At 46.5% G+C, this 20,173-nt stretch overlaps 1 protein-coding gene across 1 annotated transcript; it reads left to right on the top strand.

Annotated features, from left to right (window-relative positions):
- Positions 1 to 1,450: 1,450 nt before the first annotated feature.
- IRF4 (interferon regulatory factor 4) lies at positions 1,451 to 13,667 on the top strand. Its single transcript, XM_005425836.2, has 8 exons — positions 1,451 to 1,736; positions 2,196 to 2,382; positions 3,133 to 3,221; positions 3,776 to 3,917; positions 5,676 to 5,783; positions 7,105 to 7,458; positions 11,354 to 11,466; positions 13,422 to 13,667. Exons 1-8 carry the CDS (start codon positions 1,533 to 1,535, stop codon positions 13,563 to 13,565), a joined length of 1,341 nt encoding a protein of 446 aa, XP_005425893.1. The 5' UTR covers positions 1,451 to 1,532; the 3' UTR covers positions 13,566 to 13,667.
- The last annotated feature ends 6,506 nt before the right edge of the window (positions 13,668 to 20,173 follow it).

The raw sequence follows: 20,173 nt of genomic DNA, 5'->3' as shown, positions 1-20,173 counted from the left end.
TTCTTTTTTTTTTTTTCTTTCTTTCTTTCTTTCTTTCTTTCTTTCTTCCCCCTTTTATTTCTCCCCCCGCCTCATTCTATTTTTTTCTCAATTTAAAGCAAAAGAAGCAACACCCGCCCGTTATCTGCTCCTGAGGTGAGGGCGCGCACCGGCCCCAGCCCGGCCGGTTCCCGCTGCCCTCGGGAGGGTCGCGGGAATGTGTGGGAGGGATGCGCTCCGTGCACAATGAAAGGAGGGAAAGCGACTTCTTTGGGGTCTTCTCACGGAGTCCTACGGGCTCCGCGCTGGGGAGCCGAGGTCCCGAACGCGCCCCAACCCCCCGGGCGCACCGTGTGCAGGAAGATGCCGAGGGACCGGGTTTGGTGTCCGGGGTGATGCTGCTCCTGTAGAGGGGTGTAAGGGATGCGGAGCGGTGCTGCCCATCTGCCCACAGTAGCGTGCGCCTGTCGGGCAAGGGTCTCGGAAAGGCTCCCCGTGGGTAGAGGCAAAGATTCCTGGTGAGGAATCGCTTAATTTTGTTAGATGTTGTAGGGGGGTGGAGTGGGAACCCACCAAACTAGGATTTCGGGCATTCAAGCATTTTCCAGATGGGTGAGGCAAACCTGACGCCAGGTCCCCATCCCTGGTGCCGGTGTCCCGGAGTTCGCGCCTTCCCGGCGGGCTCCCATCCCTGCGGAGCCGCGCCGCTCTCCGTGCGCGCCTGCGCCTCTGCGCGCAGCTCTAGGGCTCCGTGTGGTGGGCTGCCAGCTCCCACGTCCCGGGGGACAAAAGTGCCCTGATGCCGGGCTCTGTGGGCTGCTGTCTTTCCACTTTTAGGTATCTGCAGCGTATAGATTTGAATGTTGCCATGTGTGCGTGCTGGGAGCAGTTGGAGGGGTAGATATGTATAGGACATCATGTGTTCAAGTGTGTCTTGCTGAAGCGAGCTTGTGGAAGCTGCTTTGGTGTTATAGATAGATGCCATGTAAACCATAACTGCGTGTGAAGCCCTCTGAATCATGTGCGTGGCATGTCTGATAGCACATATGTGCCCCCTCACATGCAAGCCTATTTTAATGCGATTTTTTACTAGTTTGGTTGAAAAGTAAACTCCCAGTTGAACTCTCAGCGGGACAAGGGAGCTGTGCCTTAAGTCACTTACAACAAAAACTTCAACGACTGATGTCTGTTCATGCATAGCAGTGCCAGGACAGGGGGAAGTCTGTCAGAGTCTGCAGCACAGGCAGTGCCTGGGGAGGGCTGTGGGGGACTGTGCCTGGTTTCCTGAGGCTCTGTACCGTGTTTCCCGGGGCTCCCAGGGCCCCACTGCATGCCATGGCCACTGTTTGGTGTGGTGTTTGTGGCATCAGGGACTGGGCACCGCTGGTGTAGGCTTAGCCCAGCGCTCAACTTGTTGGCCTTGGCCTCTCCCATCATCCTGCTCATTTCCCTCTCCTCAGCAGCCTCCTAGAGAGCCGGTGCTTGGACCTGTGTGGAGAGGTCAGCTTGGTGGGGCACCCCGAAACCCCCGCCCAACCTGTGACAGGAGTGGCATGAACTTGGAGCCGGGCGAGTGCGGGATGAACTCGGTGAGCTGTGGCAATGGGAAACTCCGCCAGTGGCTGATCGACCAGATAGACAGCGGCAAGTACCCAGGGCTGGTGTGGGAGAACGACGAGAAGAGCATCTTCCGCATCCCCTGGAAGCACGCTGGCAAGCAGGACTACAACCGTGAGGAGGACGCCGCCCTCTTCAAGGTAAGGCTCAGCCTGGGCTTGGGATGGTGGAATGCTGACAGGGCAGGAGGGATGCCCCTCACCATCCCATCCTTGCCACCTGCCTCTGCAGGCTGGTTCTGCAGGTTGGCTGCTGCTGGGCACTGCCTGGCTGTGCCCTGGTGTCCCTGTGCTTGTGGGACAGCCCACCCTTCCCCAGTTCTCTGCGTGGAGCTAAATGCTTCTGGGACCACAGCACATATGTTTCCACATTCATTCCCCTTTCTTATGCCCACTGAACTGCTTTTTGTACCTTACCATGCTGCTATTTTTTAGCCTAAACCTGTAGGGAGTAAATTCATGAACAATTCATGCACATGTAAGCACACACACATATGCTGTTTCAAACATTATGCCTTGTACTTGATTCTTTTTTTTCTTTTTTTTTTCTTCCTTTTTTTTCCGTTTTCCTGCTCTTTTGATTATCTGAAATGTTTCCAGGCTTGGGCTCTTTTTAAAGGAAAGTTCAGAGAGGGCATTGACAAACCAGATCCCCCTACCTGGAAGACAAGATTAAGGTGTGCTTTGAACAAGAGCAATGACTTTGAAGAACTGGTGGAGAGAAGCCAGCTGGACATCTCAGATCCCTATAAAGTGTACAGAATAGTGCCAGAAGGAGCCAAAAAAGGTAAAGCATCTCAAATTCCCTGTGTAACAGAATGTGAAAATGTCTCATTGCAAGCATATGAGGACTGAAGTGTGCTTTTCTGGAATGACCCTGCAGCCTTTTTAAGTCTTTTAAGGGAGCAAAATGAGGGCTCAAGTGCTGCTTGTTCTGGTGACTTGAGAGGCTGTGTCTGCAGGAGGACTGCTGGTGTTGGAGCTGGAGCACTGAAAGGGAGCCCCTGCAGGAAGATGCACACAGGCTCCTGCACATCACTGGAGGAATTGCTTTTTTAGCTGGAGCCTCCCTGCCAGTTCTGTGTAGTGAGAGCCAAGCAGGCAGCTCAAGGGACAGGCAAAAAAAAAAACCAAAAAAAACCGCATGCTGGATCTAGGTTCTGCATACAGGGAAGAGCAATTTTTGGGCAGACTTGGGGGGAAAGAGCTGGGAGTGAGGGATGCCCAGCCTGCAGCCTCCAGGGCAGGGGCAAGGCTGTGCCTGCTTTCCAAGAAGCCCCTGGTGCCAGGCAGGGCCTGTGAGAGGAAAGGCTTGGCATCATTGTGCACTAGGCTGGGACACACTGTGCTGTGGGGCCCTGCAGAGCCCAGAGGAACAGCCTGCCCAGGGAATCCAGTCTCAAGTGGGCACTGGAAGGCATTTTGGTCCTCTCTCTGTTCAGTGGCAGGTTGTATGGATTTGCCTTTATTGTGCCGATTTCAGATTTCCTTAAGATGTGGTTGACATAGTTTATTTTCATCCCTCTGGTGAACGCAGGTGCAAAACAGATCAGCATGGAGGAACAGCCATTAATGATGAACCATCCCTTTCCAATAACATCTCCTTACACTGCACTACCATCCCAGGTATGGCATTAGTTGAGTGTTTTGATTGGTGCCTCTGCGCTGAGCAGCACAATTTCTGTGCTATGTCTGTCCTTGCTGGTGGGGCTCTCAGGTTCTCCCTGTGAAGAAACTTCATTATGAGAACTGAGAAATTGAGAAGCAACTTTTCTAATGTCAGATGAGGCCACAGGGCAATTGATTTCCCTTGGTGTTGTTTATCCCAGAGTAATAGCTCTTTTCTGTTGGACAGCAGCTCCTAGTGCACTGCCATTCTCCTGGTGCCAGAATGCGAGCACCCATTGAAGCCTTGCTCTTTCAAGCAGACATTTACCAGCAGTGCTTTGACTGCCTTTTGTTATTCCACTCCTCTTATTATTTACACCAGTGGTGAGAAACTCATTTGAGAGCCTCATTGGTGGTGGTGGCCAAGTGCCATCCGCGTAGCCTGGGCACAGCTCAGACCTCCATGGGCTTTGGCAGGGAAAATCAAGGAGCTGAGATGAGAAAGCTGATGCCATGCATAGCATTAGTTCTGACAGCTGCCTGCTGAAAGAATACCTCATTAAATTGAATAGGTGCCGAACTACATGGTGCCCCACGAACGGAACTGGAGGGAGTTTGCCCCGGAGCAGCCGCATCCCGACATTCCGTACCAGTGCGCCAGCATCCCCTTCGCCGCTCGCGGCCATCACTGGCAAGGGCCCGCCTGTGAAAATGGTAAGACACCCCTGTTTAGGGCTGCTTGCTGAGGCTGGCCACCTGGAGGAACCCCAGATTCCTCAGGCTCACTATTTGTGGCTTTGATTGGAATTAGCAGATGTGGATGTAGAGGGGTGCTGGGTTCCCTTGAAAGGGAGCCACCTTTGTCCTGGCTCTTGCATCCGCTGCCACTGTATGTGTGGTGTGTGGGCTGTGCAGTTTTCTGCATTGATAGAAATCAGCCCCCAAAAGTCCTCAGCTGTCTCAAAAGCCCTGAGCAATAAAGAAGGCAACCAGCCCTCACAAAAAACCCAAATGGGAACATATGTTCTTTAGCTTTTCTCTCTGATTTTGGACTTTTTGAGGCATACACCAGTGAGGTTTTCCCTCCAGCCTTGTGGGTTAGACTGACATTATTCTCCCTAGGGGAAAGCTGGAATTATTACTTTATTTTAGTGCTGTGGCAGTGGGACAACTTGTCATGGATTGAGACTCTCTTGGGGCTGGTACAGCAGAAACAGAATAAAGGAATGTTTCCTTCCCCAAAGATCCCACAGTACCAGAGCCTAACACAGTCATGGCTTTCCAAGCTCTGCATCTGTAGGAAAAAGCCCAAATTGTGAAAATTGGCAGTGCTGAAGCTTGCAGGGAATAAAACATAAAAGAAAGGGAACTGTGTGCTGTAGAGCCTTGCAGGGTAACTCACCTGAGGATGCAGGAGAACCACCTGTTTCAGAAGGGCAGGAAAGGATGGGAAGCAAAAAAGGACCCTTGGAGTAGGTGCTATATTTTCAGAGGACAGCTCTGTCCTGGTTTTGTTGCAGAGAAATCTTTGGATCTGCTAAAAAGTAAATACTCAGTGCACTGCAACTTTTGCTGGCAGTATATTGGAATTATTAGGCAGAATGTTTTGCTCTTGAGTTGAGTTATTTGCTAATAAAAAAAAAATCAAGGTAGCAAGCAGAATGAGCTCTGCCCTGAAGTACATCCTCTGCAGCACTTGCACACATTTGGATCCTTTGCTGAATTTGTAGGCTGTTGTTAGTGGTTGATACTGTGTTTCTCTCTGGGCTATAAAATGCATCAAGAGATGGTGGGTGTTTTTTATCCCAGTTACTCCAGCTCCTGATTGTGGTGAGTTTTGCCACTGGGAAAGGTAAAGCGTTCTTGTCTGCAAATCACTGCATCATCCTCCAAAGACTTATTGGCATTAAGAAACAGTGGGAAAACATCAGTTGTCCATGGTATAATCCACTTACTCAAAGGCATCTGTTGGAACAGTTTAGTAGTTCTAAATAGTAGTTCTGCTAATAAAATCCTAATAATCTTCTGCTACACATTTTTCTTCACCTACATTTAAACAGTGTTAATCCCAGCTTTATTGTTATACCCTTCATTAGTAAAGTTTTTTGGAAATATGAATTGTTGCATGCAGGTGACTTTTAAGAGCACTGTAGTCTAGTTAAAAATGTAAATTATTTCTTTAATGGAATAACATGTTAAGTAAGGAAAAGGACTAGGGGGAATATAGAAACACTAAGGGATTATTTCATGCAGACCCAATTGAAAATATAGTCCAGGTAGCATCTGGAGTGATTGGTAGAGTTGGCCTGCCTGGAGGAATTGGGAAATAGGACCTTTTTAAGAAGAAGGGTAAAAAGAGAGAGTTCCTGTTATGGGGCCCAGGAAAACTCACTTTTGCATTGCTGTGATCTCTGCCCTAGCTTTTCCTTTAGGATTTAGGCCTCTGTCACTGACTTTTGTTTGTGAAAACAGGTTGTCAGGTGACAGGAACCTTTTATGCTTGTGCTCCTCCTGAGTCCCAGACTCCTGGCATCCCGATTGAGCCAAGCATAAGGTCTGGTGAAGCCCTCGCTCTCTCAGGTAAGGTCCTTAACCCCCCAGGCTTCCTGGGGAGCTTGGCAAGAGACTCCCACTTCTGACTTGCCCAGGCACCATCTCTCCTTTCAGATGAAAGGAAAATAGAAGAAAAAAAAAAGAAAGTTAATCCTTTTTAATGAGTGAATTTGGGTGCATGGTTGTAAGTCTGCTTTCCAGGATACTTAAGCACTTCCAGCCCCAGCTCCAAGGGATGGAGGTGGTTAAAGCTTATGGAAGTGCTTGGCTGGCTTGTGGTGTTAGTGCTGAGTTGCTTTGGTGAGACATCAAATCAGGCCTTCCCAGGGGAGTTTGGCAATTTAGGACTGTCAGTGACTTAAGGCTCAGGTTTTCATTTGGGAGGATCCCCCCTAAAATTGGTAGTGCTTGTAGTGCTCCTGTTGATGCCATCTGGCTTTGCTCTGCTTTGTTATTCCTGGTGGTGGGGGGGAAAGAAAAGAAAAGAAAAGACATTCAGGAAAGAAAAGGGAAGTTATTTCAGCCAGTTTTGCAGATGTCTGGGTGCTGGGGGACTTTCTAAGTAATTCTGGGAAAAGGTGTGGGAATGTGCTTTTCATGGAGGTAGTAGATAGACCTGTAGAGTGCTGCTTGGTGGGTTTCTTAAGTGGGATTGTTCTCCTGAGTCAGGGTCAGTGTGGGTGTGTCTTTGTGTGTGTCTTTGTGTGTGTATGTGAACATACATTGTACACACATGTATATATTATATATATATATTTTCAGTGCTGTGTGAATTTGTAGGAGTCAGCCAAGTGGACCAAATGGCCATTTGAAAGCAAGGCAGGAGATTTTGGGTGCAGCCCTGTTGGAGCTGGAGCCAGCAGTTGCTTCTCTCCAGGCAGCTGAGTGCAGCTTTGCAGGTCCCCTGTGCAGGAGCCTTTTCTATGCAAAGTCTGGGGGGAAACACAGCTACTTCCTTGTTAAATCTGAGGAAGTGTACTGAGCCAGTGGGTTTAATTTTGACGTGAGCTTGGAAAATGTGACCAACATCAACTTTTTTTGTGCAGATTTTTCCTTTTAAATGGAAATGTGAACTTGATGAGATTTTAGTTCTACCAAATTCCCATGCATCAGTAGCCCTTTTAATAAGATGAGAGAGCATTAATGCTACTGTGCCCCCAAAATTGTAGTATTTATATTCTTTTTGTTTTTTTTGACTAATATGACCTTCTGGGTGGCGCTGACCACCGGGCTCAGAAATCCTATGCAAACTTGTCTCTTGGCCTTAGCACAGATCTGAAACATTAAACATCCATACTAATTTATCACAGGGATTGTTTTTTGTTTGTCTGTTTGTTTCTCCTTGTAGACTGCCGACTCCACATCTGCTTATATTACCGTGAAATACTGGTGAAGGAGGTGACAACTTCCAGTCCTGAAGGCTGTAGGATATCCCACGGCCAAAGCTACGAGGTCAGCAGCCTGGACCAAGTTGTCTTCCCTTATCCAGAGGATAATGGCCAGAGGAAGAACATAGAAAAACTGCTGAGCCACCTGGAACGAGGAGTAATTCTATGGATGGCGCCTGATGGCCTCTACGCTAAGAGACTTTGCCAAAGCAGGATCTACTGGGATGGGCCGATGGCGCTCTGCAGTGACCGACCCAACAAGCTGGAGCGGGACCAAACGTGCAAGCTCTTCGACACTCAGCGCTTCTTGGCAGGTAATTCCCACTGTGGCTTTGGTACCTCCTTGGAAACGTCACCTGGTCACTGTCCAAATCAGCTTTATGGCAGTGCTCTTCTCATTAAAATGAGAATTGCCCCTTGATACTTCTGGGCAAATGCAGCCAAGGGGTGCTTGAATCCTGAGTAATAAATTTCTGCTCTCTGCACATTCAGTGCCTCTGCACAGACCGCCAGGAGTCAACTGAGGCTCAGCTGGTGACATCCAATCTCTCACATTTCTATATGAAGCATAAGGAGGAACTTAGCAAAATAGTTTTTCCATAAATTGACACAGAAAACTGGATCCTTGTCTTGGATTTGCTAGTCTATGTCCTGGATAGGTCTGTGGTCTGCACCTGCACTCCTCTCAGCTTGACCCAGAGCAAGCCTGAGGTCTTGGCCTGAGTATATAAATTTCAGTAGCAAGCCTTCTTTTCAGTCTGTGCCAGTGTCTAAAAGATATCTAGGAATTCAAAAGGGTTTCACAAACTCTGGAATTTCAGGACTGTCTAATATTCTGAGCAAGGAGGTGCATACCTCACCAGAGCTCTCTGGAAAGGTCTCATTTTGCACAGGCAGTGCAGAGGGAGTAGGGAAGTGCTTTAGGACAGTGCCTTCTCCTTACAGCCCGTGAAGGGAAGGGGCAAAGCTTCAACCCCACTTCCCAGCACACCTTCACAGTTAGAGAGAGGAGAGCTGTCCACTCAGAGGAACTGGTGGGAGATGGTCATTGTCCCAGAGGACAGCTTGGGCAGCAGGAACAGATATTGGTCCTTTCTGGATATTTCTGGCATCCCTTAGGGGTGAATTAAGTTGCTGTGGTTTGGTGTGCTTTCTTACTAGAACAGGGCATCAGCACTGGCACAACACTCTCAGAGAAATAATGCCTTGTAAAATTTGAAAAACCCCAACAAATGAAATCCAAATCATCAGTTTTAGCATACTTTATATTCCAAGGTTGATATGCTGCCCTAGAGAAACAGCCAAGAAAAAATTGCATTTAAAGAGAGAAATCTTATATAGATGTGAGAATTGACAGTTAGAAAGGGGAATTTGAGGTCAGGCATTGGGTTGAGCTTCAATCACATGCTAATTTAAAGATGTATAATTCTGTGCCTGGTGATGGTTTTGGAAATCCCTTTCCCTTTTCTCAGGTGGTTTTTTAGATGTGCTCTGGGTTCTTCCAAATGGTTGACAGGACATCTCTTTTTAGACACCTCACCCCAAAGATAAGCTCAAGCAATAGTTATTTTTCACCCCTCCTAAATTACTTATGCACCAGTGCCTGTGCAAACCCAAGTGTGTGGTTGCAGTCACGGTCTGTGGCATGTGCAAAGTGAGTTTTTGCATGTGATGATGCTCAGTGAAGTTTGGAAGTGAGTTGCCATGGGCCTGACACATTTGCTGTGTTAATTGAATGTGCTGGGGTCCCAGCCTGCAAGCAAACTCAGGGATTCCCCTAGGCTGGGAAACTGGGACTCCCCTGGGAAGAGAGGCAGGTGATCTCTGCCAGGAGAGGGAATCATGAACAGCAGAGAAAGGGACAGATGCAGAACTGCTATGAACCAGCCACAGCTCTTGAGAAACCACTGAGGAGCTGAACCCTAAATGCAAGCTGCACTGGAGCATTGGGGCCTGGGCTGAGAAGCCTCTGCTGCTGAGAAAGCTAAAATGGGGCAATAAATCCGAAACCAGGGGAATGGTCTCTGTGGAGAGAGAGAAATGCATGGTAATTGTTGTAAATTGGGCTGGGTGGAGAATAGGAGAACAGAGGAAGAGAGCTTGGAGTGTGAGGGTGGCAGCCAGAGAACAGTTGGTGGGACAGGAGTGGCAGCTGGAGCAGGAGTATCAGGAGGGGGAAGAGGTTTGGGGAGGCACATGGGGAACCCTTTGGTGTTGGATGATGCACTTGGGCCTGGAAAGGAAGACAGAACGAGCAGAAGGTTTTGGAGAAGTGCAGGGCTGAACTCAAACCATGATTGTCCTGGTGGTGGGAAAGAAAGGGCTTTCTTCTCCAGCTCTGTGCTATGGGCACTCCCACAGGTACTCAGGGTTTGGAGAATTGCTGAGGCCAAGTAAAACAAGGGAGAGAGGAAGCTGAAAGAAGTTGCACATCAGCTGGATTGGCCTTGGGTGGGTTGTCCTTCTTTGTTTTGCAGCAGCACAGAGGGAGGCAGAGTCCCATGGAAAATATCTCTTCTTTCTTGCCTTATCCCCAGAGGGTATGGCACACTTCAGGGGTTTCTGGGGACACTTTGGAGAAAGCTGCATTTTACTCCATGTTTTAAGCAAGCTGCCCATTGTTTTATTTGTTTTACTGGCCCTCTCAGTAAGAGTAGTAGTCCAAGCCAGGGTTGGGATAGCCACTGAATCCACACCTTGGTCTGAAAAGCTTGCAGTTAGAGTAGGAATGACGGGGGTGTATTTTGGGAAAAGATGCATTTGTCGCGTCAAGTTCAAAGGCTTTCCTTTCCCTTTCTAGCAGGGAGGGTGCTTCATTATAATACATTGGCTTTAATATTAATTGCAGCTTTTTCCAGAAAGCATGAACAGGGTTATAGATTAAAATGGAATATTTACCTATCAGCTGTGTAGAAACACAGCACTCAGCAAACACTTTAGCAAGGATATTGTGTTAGATTGAATTTTCTCTTTTCTGGATGGAAATGCAGTGTCAAAATAACACTGGAGGTTCTGGTCTGAGTGGGAGTACCTTATAAAGGTCTCCCCTGCTACTTTTCACAGGGGACACTGACTATTAGAATAATGATGTTGCATCATTTCATTTTGCATAAGGTTATGGGTTAGCAAAAGGAGTGCAGGGACACAGAAGACACAGAAAGCTCTTTTGCTAGCTCAGTACATGGCTGAAGTAGAGCCCTTTCCCCTTCCTTACCTCAGTGTGGCAGTGACAATGTGACAGTGACCTTACCTCACCTCTGTCACAGTCTGGCTGTGGCTGATTTTTGGGCCTGGCACTATTTTGTGTCTCTGGCCCTACCAAGCCATTTCAGTGCTGCTCTTGTGTGTCTGCTTGAATGGTTCCCTTGAATGGTACCAGAGGTGTCTGCTCCAGGGGTTCTGCTCTCAGGGTCCCACAGAATTACTAACTGGAAGACATCTTGTTTGTGCATATGAAATTAATTGTGAGACAAAGTAAACAGAAAAGTTGCAGTGTTGTAACCAGCTCCCCCTGATTTGAGGGAAGGTCTCCAAACTCAGTGTCTTGTGCTTACCTTCTGTCTTTTTCCTGACCTCTCTCATCAACCCCTGGAGTTCCTTTATCTTCTCCACTGTGCTCCAAGGTCACGCACAAAGTCTGTCTTACTGGCCTGCACTGGTTTTGACTGGAGCAAGGTTAATTTTTTCACAGTGGTCCTTGTGATGCTGTGGTTTGGATTTGTGACCTAAACAGTGCTGATAACACAGGGACATTTCAGCTGATGTTGAACAGTGCAAGCACAATGTCAAGGCTTTCTCCTTGTCTCACTCTGCCCTCACAGGCTGCAGTCTGGGGTGGACAAGAGTCTGGGAAGGGGCATAGTCAGGGCTTCAACAATCCCAGCTGAGGGATATTCCATTCCATATGACCTTGTGTTCTGCAGTAAAACAGGGCATGGGGGAATTTGCCAGAGGTTGCTGTTGCTTGGGCACTGGCTGTGTGTAGATCAGCCAGTCACGAGTGATTGCTTTTTCCATCACTTGTTTTTCTTTGTTTTGTCTTCTTTGTTTGTTTCTTTTTGCCCATTAAACTGTCTTTATCTCAACCCACACTTTTTTTTTTCCTTTTGCCATTCTGTTTTTCTCTCCCATGCTGGTGGTGGGAGTGAGTGAGTAGCTGTGTGATGCTTGCCTGATTATTCCACAGCACGGTACTTTCTCTCTTCCCAGAGCTGCAAGCCTTTGCTCACCATGGACGTCCGCTGCCGAGATATCAGGTCGCTCTGTGCTTTGGGGAGGAATTTCCAGATCCACAGAGGCAGAGGAAACTAATTACAGCCCATGTAAGTAGGATTTCTGCCTTACCTAAAACAAGCACACTCCTTGGAGGATATGAATCTGCCAGTCAGGCTTTTGTGCCTCATGTAGATTATGAGGGAAGTAGTAAATTGTTGAAGATGCAGCACTTTCCAGAGCAAGGTTTAATCCCCAGATCTGGCAAGGATTCACTGGAAGCCCTCAGTAGGGCAGAGCACCTGATTTTCCCTCTCTACAGAGCATTTTGTCATCTGTTGCAAATCCCATCTAAATCTGAAATGTACCTGAAGCTGCTGGGCTGTGCTCTTATTGGCACCAGCCCAGTTGTGCAGCTGCTTGGGCTGCCTGGCCACTGCAGGATCTGGTGCTTTTACACCCACTGCACCTGAAGGTGCTCCAGAATCCCAGCTTATATCTCAAGGGCCTCAGCCGTTGATGGGATGCAGGGGTGCCTGTGCAGCTTCAGGGTTCAGTAGCTGTCAGGCTCATGGGCTGGCTGACCTCAGTTCACACACAGTCAAAGCTGCTCTTTTGGGATGCTCTCTGAGGGAGGGTGATGGTGGAGACTGAGACCAGGTACTTTCTGAATTAGCTGTATTGGCCCATAAAACCACAAGAGAGGTGGTAATCCTCACATTAGTGGCAGGACTTAGCTTACTGCATCCTTGAGAAGAAAACTGGTGTCTCTTAAATTTTTTGAAAGCCCCTTTGGTAGCAGGATGGGTGCCAAGTCAGATTTCTGCCATAGGCTGTGGCCTCTGCTTAGCTGTGTAGCTTTTGTGCTGCCACACTGCTGACACTGCTGCCTGGCAGATCTCTGGGGTGGAAGTTGAGAAGCTCACAAATCCATCCTGAGCTGTGCAATGACTAGTTAAAGATGGTTGCCTATCCCTGACTCTCCTTCAACTTTTTCCCATTCTTATTTTGGCTTTCCAGCTTTCCATCCCTGCTTCGTAGCATCCTCCCTCCAGCCCCCTTATCAATTTCTTGTCCTCGTATTTTCTCTGTGAGCCTGTACCTCCTGCTCTTTCCAGAGCTTTACTTCCCCTCTGCCAATTGCTCAGTCTGCTCATCCTCTTGATCTGTCCTGGCTTGTGGGCTGCTGGCACCCTACCAACCCTCCAAACAGTTATGCACTGAAAGCTGCCTGGGGCGCCTGTCCCACTGCCTTCCCATCTCCACCTTGGCATTTATTTCGTCCCAAACAGTGCCTGTGTCTTTTAACATGGAGGGATTGGCTGACCAGCCGGAGAGGGTTGTGGACAAGTGTCATCCAGCCTGTCCTTCACTGAGAATAAGGAGAACTTCAGGTGTTTGTTCTCAGTGTACAGCTCAAATATTTACAGTCAGAGCCCAAAGCCCTGAGAGGGAGTGGTGGTTTCTGAAGAGACAGAAGTAAAGGCAGTGTTAACTCATACAAATCCCACTTGGTGGTTGAACAAATTTCTCATCAGAGCTTGAATGAACAGAAACAAAAGTAACCTAAAATGTTAGGTTGAAATCTGACTTCAGACACAGTCATTTGGCAACATATCTCAGTCTACCTAAAGGCTCCAGCATTTCAAGTCCTCAAAGTACTTTGCAGTGCAGACAAGACTTTTGGCATGTTCAACATGTGTTTAAACACTTGGAGTGGCCGTGGGCATGTGTGTCCTGTGGGCATTGCTCACAGCCTGGGGCTGGCTAAGGGACTGCAATTTTTGGTACATCATTTGTGTCACTGCTACAGTCCCTTATAATGAAGGTGGTGAAGGTAAGGAGTGTGTGCCGGTAGTGAGACACTTGGCAGCAGAGCTAGGCTAGGTTAGGCAAGACCTAGTTTAAAACAGAGATTAGTGAAGCCCCTGAAATTGTATTCCCATTCTGGGAAGCAGAACTGTTCTGCCCCAACTTGTTTTTAACTTATAACCACCCTGAATAACTAGGATGAGGAGCGCGAAGTTTTGTCACATGTCTGATTAACATTTTGTCTGTTCTTAAGGTTGAACCAATGTTTGCCAGGCAGCTGTATTACTTTGCTCAACAAAACAGTGGACATCTGTTGAGAGGCTATGATTTACCAGAACTTGTGACTAGTCCAGAGGATTATCACACATCTATTCGCCATTCTTCTATTCAAGAGTAAGAACCTCAGAAGGAGTGGTTTTACAGGCACTGTAAAGATTGTGCAGAGTGGAAGAGCAGATCTGGGACACGATTTGGACATCCACAATCCCAGCTGGATGCATTCAGGGGTACATTGATAGGAAAGTGAGCAACTAGGACAACTGTATTGTACAATAAAATTAACGGGTCTTCAACATTTGGATGCTACGTCTCACATGGGGTTCCACTGTTGCTGAGAATTAACTCGAAACTGACAAAATGATTGCTGTGTTTACGTTTGCTTAATGTTCTTCTTGGCTTTTGAGGACTGATCCTTATTGAAGACTTATATCCTGAGTTTACACTCTTACCTTTGCAGGGCTATTTATTTTGGATTACTGATCTCAGGGAAAGTACATAAATTTGCAGTGTTCCCAATTTGAAACTGTAGCTACTGTAGGTGGGTAGCAAACGTAGATGGTTTATTGAGAATAGCTAATACATGTACGTGGTTATAAATTTAGATTCATAAGTGTGATGCCTATTTTCTTGTATAGAATATTTCAGTGTATTTTTTGAAAACAATGCAATTCTTAAGAGACATATTTTTTTAATGTCTGACTGACACTTGCCCTGACAACGAATTTTGTTGCTGCCATTGTTGTTATTGGATTAGCCTCCACGATAGCAGTTTCTAAAGTAATGCATTTATGGTACTGTGTTAAGAAGAGTGACCGTTCAACTCATATTACCTGTGAATTTAGTGGATTAACCACTAAAATTCTAGAGTCCCAAAGAGCAGGTTTATAAATAAATTGGTTTTTTTCTTATAATTGTAAGCTACTATGTATGCATTATACATACACATATATATGTACATATATACATATATATGTACATATATGTATGTATGTATGTATGCATTAGAATTAAGTTGGCAGACCTTGCAAATAGCACAGAAATGGTCCAGCTACCCCTTTTTGATGTCTCATACATAAGCCAGGTTAAAATAACCACCACCCGTACTTATATAGAGCCAACTCTGCTGTTTGTGTGCACTTGCAGCTTTCTTCCAGTGGTACTGAAATGAATGTGAAGGGAGAGCTCAAGGAGAGCCGCGTTTAGTCTTCTATACTAAGGCAGTCAAGGAAATACTTGTTTGAATGTTTGCAGAATTTGATGCAGTTTGCAGCTTTCAGTGGTAGGGTGCTGTTAGAATGACAAAGAAGTCTGTTGGGTGTGTGTCAATGAAGTTTCCTTGCTGGCAGGCAGACCCTGTGGCCTTAGCAGCTTTCACTCCAGAACATGATCCCCCTGTGCTTAGCAGACATACTTCACTTGACTTCCTAAATGAGGAAGAAAAAAAAGGTACTTGGTCTGGCAGCAGACTTGTGTTAGGGACTTTGAATTTATACATCTTAAAGATGCATACTCTTTTGGGATATATTATCCCCCTTCTTCTCCACAATGCCAAGCAGAATGAACAGATCATTTCTACTTTGTTACTTGAAGGGTTTTTTCCTGGCTTAAAGATTTTTGTAGGGGAGACCTCTTTCTTAGACATTAAAAGCAATGCTCTGGGTGACCATCTGAGATTCGCATGTGCTTTTGTCCTGCATGTACATTTTACTGAAAGGGACTTCTGTGTTCAGACTTAACTGGTACAATACAAATATTTGATGTGTTTTTCACTTTTTTTTCTAGTGGTTGTTGCTTCATATGCTCATTGCTTCAGCTCACGTCTTGGAATAAAGTTCTATTTCCCTACCAACTCGGTGCGTATGTGTTGTTTTCAGTAGTGGGACAAATCTAACTCGTGTGGTTCTGCACTGTGAACCTGGGCAGCGCTGCTGGCTGTCTATGGGGAACTCTGTTCTGAGCCAAAAGTGCAGAGAAAGGTCAAAAGGTAAGGATTTTTGTTTACAGAAATGTCTGCAATATTAGCCACAGGTAGCAGAAAAAGGGAAAGTAGGAAGGTTCCCCTTCGGCTGTTGGTTTCCAGGTCCATGGACAGTGCAGCAGAGCTCCTGCAGCTGGGGATCTGGTGCTGCCATGCTCTGCCCCTCCGGGGCTTCTGGGGCTGGGGACCAGGCTGGTACTCTCCTGCCCAGCCCAGCATATGGGGATCCTCTTGACTGCCACTTGGTTCCTGGTTGTCAGAGTTTCCAGTGCACTTTAAAGTGAGTAAATCTAGGAAAGGGTGAAAAGGAGGATGGTAAAGTGAACCAAAGTAGTGAAGTTGCAAAGAGGAGGGAGTTTACCCAGTAGCCCCTCTTTGCAGGAAATCAGGGTCCTGAGGGGTTTTTGGGTGCAGGAGCTTACAGAGCAAGCGAGGTGTGAAATAATACAGCCACGAGATCTGTAAAGCGTCTGAAGATGGAGGGGAGAGTATTTTCTCTTTTTGTGCAGACTCCTATTGACTATCAAGGTGCATTACAGTTTTTGGCTTTGGAATGTGCTTTTAATTGTTGTCCTTGAAGTAGCATAATTTAAAGCCAGCAGCCATGGAGAAGGAGGGAGGGAGGCAGGGAGGGAGAGAGAAGAGGGAGAAGAGCACCATCTAATTTCTGGCCAAACACAACTTTCATGGAGGAATGGTGCAGAGGGGTGAGTGGAAGGAAAATCAAGCTGCTATTTGTACCATAAATTGTTTTACAACTTTAAGCTGCATTTGCTTTTGTGACCATTTCTTACTGTTCAAAATAGCTGTGAATACCTAAAGTGGGGAAAAAACAAAAAGAAAACAAGAAAAAAAAACCTGGAAACATTTTCTCCTTTTAGTATCTTTTTTACAGTCACTACGTGAAAGCATTTGAGGTACTTCTTACCTCTGTTAAATTCTGTTTATAGTTTCTGAGGTCTGCTTCCTTCCTGTTATGTTTTCGGTGGCATTGTAAATGACGTTTTACTCCTGTCAACACTGAAGGCATAACCGTTTGGTTTTTTTCAAACGTTTTTTGTGTCAGTATTGGTTTTTCTTATTTTAATACAGCCGCAGTTGCAACTGTTTCTTGAAAGGATTTTGTAGCAGAGAAGCACCTATATTCCAAATTTGGTTCTGCTGAGTAGTTTGTCTGTAAACTGTATTAGCCTTAGAGGGGTTGTAGGTTAACCAGAAACAAGGAGATATATTTTAAGCTGAAGTACAGTGTAATGGGTTTTGTGGAAAAAACGCAGGATTCACGTGAAAACCCCTGTGGCCTTTAGACGGGCACATTCATGGTGTTTACATCAGCGTTTGTCAGCAGCGTGGAGGTGGGGAAACACCACCCTCGGCACAGGGCTTTCAGGAAAAAGTAAAGCATTTTCTCTTGCACGCTCTCAGATCACTGTGTATACTAGTAGAGAGGTGGGGGGAGGAAGGGGGAGGGAAGAGAGAAAGAGAAAGAGCACTCACCAGAGAGGCCAAGCAGATTGAAACAATCGTATCTCCTTTCCAGGCAGAACTCTGTGTCAAATTTAGATGAACTTGGATGGAAAGATAATAAAGATTGCCAGGGGGGTTTTTATCTGAACTCTGATCTGGCTGGTAGCAGGCTGAGAGCTACTGATTTTTCATTTTATGCTTATGAGTTTGGTTGGCTCTGAAGAGATGTCAGCAGGTCCCTGTGACTCAGAGTAGTTGCAAGGTAGTTGTGTGCAGCCATTCCAGCGCTTAACTTTCACGTGTGTAGTCAGGTGAGCACATCCGTCTTGCATCCCAGAGGAGCAGTCACATCCACTGTGACCCACAACCAGCTCCACTGCTGGTCTTCAGGAGCCAGCTGGCCCAATGGCTGTGGAATGCTCCATGGCCCGGCTGTGCTGAAATGACAGTGAAGGAGGAGCTAACTTAGGTGTCTCAGAATAAGACTCTTGCAGCGGTAGATCTTAAATAACTTACAAACACACTGACTGGATGGGTTGTTGTCATTTTGTCAACTGGAAAGGCAATCACCTGTGCCCAAGTGGAAACTGAAAAACAGGCTAGATGCCTTGGTTCTGGTTTGGACTTGTTTTTCTCCTTGGCCCTAGCAGAGGCTGACTGGACAGCTGATGTCTGAGTGATTCTGCCCAGGGTGATGTTCCACAAAAAGGCAATTGTCAATGGTGTGAAGAGCCCAGTCCAGGTTTTCATCTCTTAGATAGGAGTAGTGTCTGGTAAACAACAGCAATGAAACACAGGACTTCATTTTAAAAATTTTATTGTTTCTGCACAGCACAACTGCCTTGCATGTCTCTGCAGGCAGCTGGCAGCCACCTGCCACTCCAGCTACAGTGCTGCCAGCTGAGGCCAGACCTGTTGTCCTGGGTACTTCTCTCAGATCAGTCTTCCAGGCTTCAGCTATTATTTCCTGCTCCCTACAAAAGACAGGTCATGAATTATGCAAAAAATTCTGTCTTTTAAGCTGAGAGAATAGACAGATGCAGGTGACTTTTCACAAACCACAGCTAATGCATTCCCTCCATATTTCTGGGAAGTGTTCTCATCTTTGAACCTTAGGCTTTCTGTGTTTTGATTTTGAGACCAGCTTCTGAATTCTTGCTCTAGGAATGTCTGAAATTCAAAAACTTATGGGCTCTGGTTGTCCTTCTGCTTACCTTTCCTAGCCAGGCAGAAATTATGTCCATGTAGTATCAATGAAACCACCTCCCAGAGGAAGTTCTGTTGCATCTTACCTGAAATATGCTTTTCAAGCTCTCCTAGCTATGTCAGTGCATGTGCAGTGTGTACATGAAGCACATTTCATCCCATCCTCACCATATTGTTCATCTTGCTCCTTCTCACTTCCTTCATGAAGATGTTTAAATCTGTATCAGGCAGATAGAGAGCCCTGATTTCCTCAGGTCTGCAAGATGCAGATTCTCTCTGACCTGGAAAGGACCAGTGCAGCACAGGCAGTGGTCAGATGCTTTCAGGTTCAAGCACTTCTGCTGTGTGTCTGCAAAATGCATTAGCCTGTCATTGCCCATGGAAAAGTCCTACTCATATATCAGGGACTATTTATCTCATACAGTCTTATGCCTTCTCTTCCTGGACTAATATGCCTCAGCAAATGGTCATCAAGAAATTCCCTTTTTTCCTGGCGGTTGCGGCCATCTAGTAATGTACATTGCTAGGTACCTTGTTGTGGTCTAGCTAACCCTTTTGACTCTCTTGGATCCTCTTATCAGTTTTCCTCTACACTGGCAGCAAGACCTAAAGGCAGACAGTGCCTCTTAGTTGAGCGTGTGAGCAGGACGGGGTACAGCCTTTGAAGGTTAGTCTCTAGACAGCACCACAATTCCTGTAATTGTGAGTAGGATGTTCTTGTGTCTTCCCAGTCGTGATTCTGACCCTCAAGCCCATGAGCTGATCTGCAAAATATAACCATGGTGATCATTTAAGCTAGGCTTTCCTGCAGGAAGCTGGTGTGCAGCTCCTCTCCACCCAAGGCACCACATTCAAGTTTCTCAAGGTGATTGAATCAATGGTTTCTCATGCTCCTGTCAGAGCCATTCATAATTGTCTCATAAAAGCAAAGGCTGAGCATTTCTAGTTTCTAGCACAGAGCATATAGCCTCCAATAAAATCACTTTTAGAGCTAGATATCCTACTTTTTTCCTTTCAGACTTCTGAGTTTCATGATTTTATATCCTCAGAAACTAAAGTTATGGGTCAGGCCTTGATACATCTCCAATAGCTCATTTTCATTTCCTTTTTTCACACATGATCAAGAGGTTTAGCCCTCTTCATGACTGTCCCCTCCCACAGAAAAAAACCCATGCAAGGAGCAGTGAGAGAGACTTCAAAAACAGGGTGAGTGACCTCATCTACTGTGGAGACGTCAGTCTCCAAGAAATAGGAAAGGTCAGAGCTGTTTAGAGCAATGGGGTTTTCACAACTCAGCTAAAAAACCCAGACTGTGTCTGAAGAGTTCTTGGTGCCCTCACCCTTTATCTCATCTTTTCCTGAACTGGTTGGTGACCCTCCATCCAGAGAATTGGCTGCTCTGTTGTTTTTAACATAGATTGCCATCCTATGTTCCATTGCTTAACATGGACTTTCCAAAGGAAAGTGGTGAAATAAATGACAGATGTTTGCATGGGAATATTGTGAATCCTTTTCACCCTTTAAAACTAAACACAATGTTTTCTTCTTGAGCTTCTTCCACCCCCAATATAACGGAATCCTGGAAGTTTTAATTGCACCATCTTAAACATTTTAGTATTTGAACTAATTTGCTGGTTTGGTTGCTGAGCTTTGTGCAGCTGTCTGTGTGGGACAGAGGCAGAAGGGCCCTCTCGGTGGTGGTGGCAGGAAGCTGGAGGAGCTGGGAGCTGTCTGTGCCTGGTGCCGCGGGCCAGGGAGGGGGTTTGCCTGGTGTCACTGGGCGTGGATGCGGGTCACCCGTACCCGCAGACAGCGCCAGCCTGGAAGATGACTCTGAAGTCTCACTTTCCTTTAAAACCATCACTCTGCAAATAAAATGGCTTACCTGCAATCCCCACACAGTTACAGGCACCGTTTAAATATAGCATCGATGTCTATCTGCGAATTACAAGGAAATGAATAAATCGAGGCGACGCAACCGCAAGAAGGAAGTTGAAAGGCTGGAGCTGTGATAGGCTGCGTGCGCCCAGGGACCCGGTCCCACTTGCACCATCGGCTCCAGAGGTGACGCCGCC

The sequence above is a fragment of the Geospiza fortis genome, unplaced genomic scaffold, assembly GCF_000277835.1.
Source record: "Geospiza fortis unplaced genomic scaffold, GeoFor_1.0 scaffold154, whole genome shotgun sequence".
Lineage (NCBI taxonomy): Eukaryota > Metazoa > Chordata > Aves > Passeriformes > Thraupidae > Geospiza > Geospiza fortis.
This window is presented reverse-complemented; position numbering and strand designations above follow the sequence as displayed.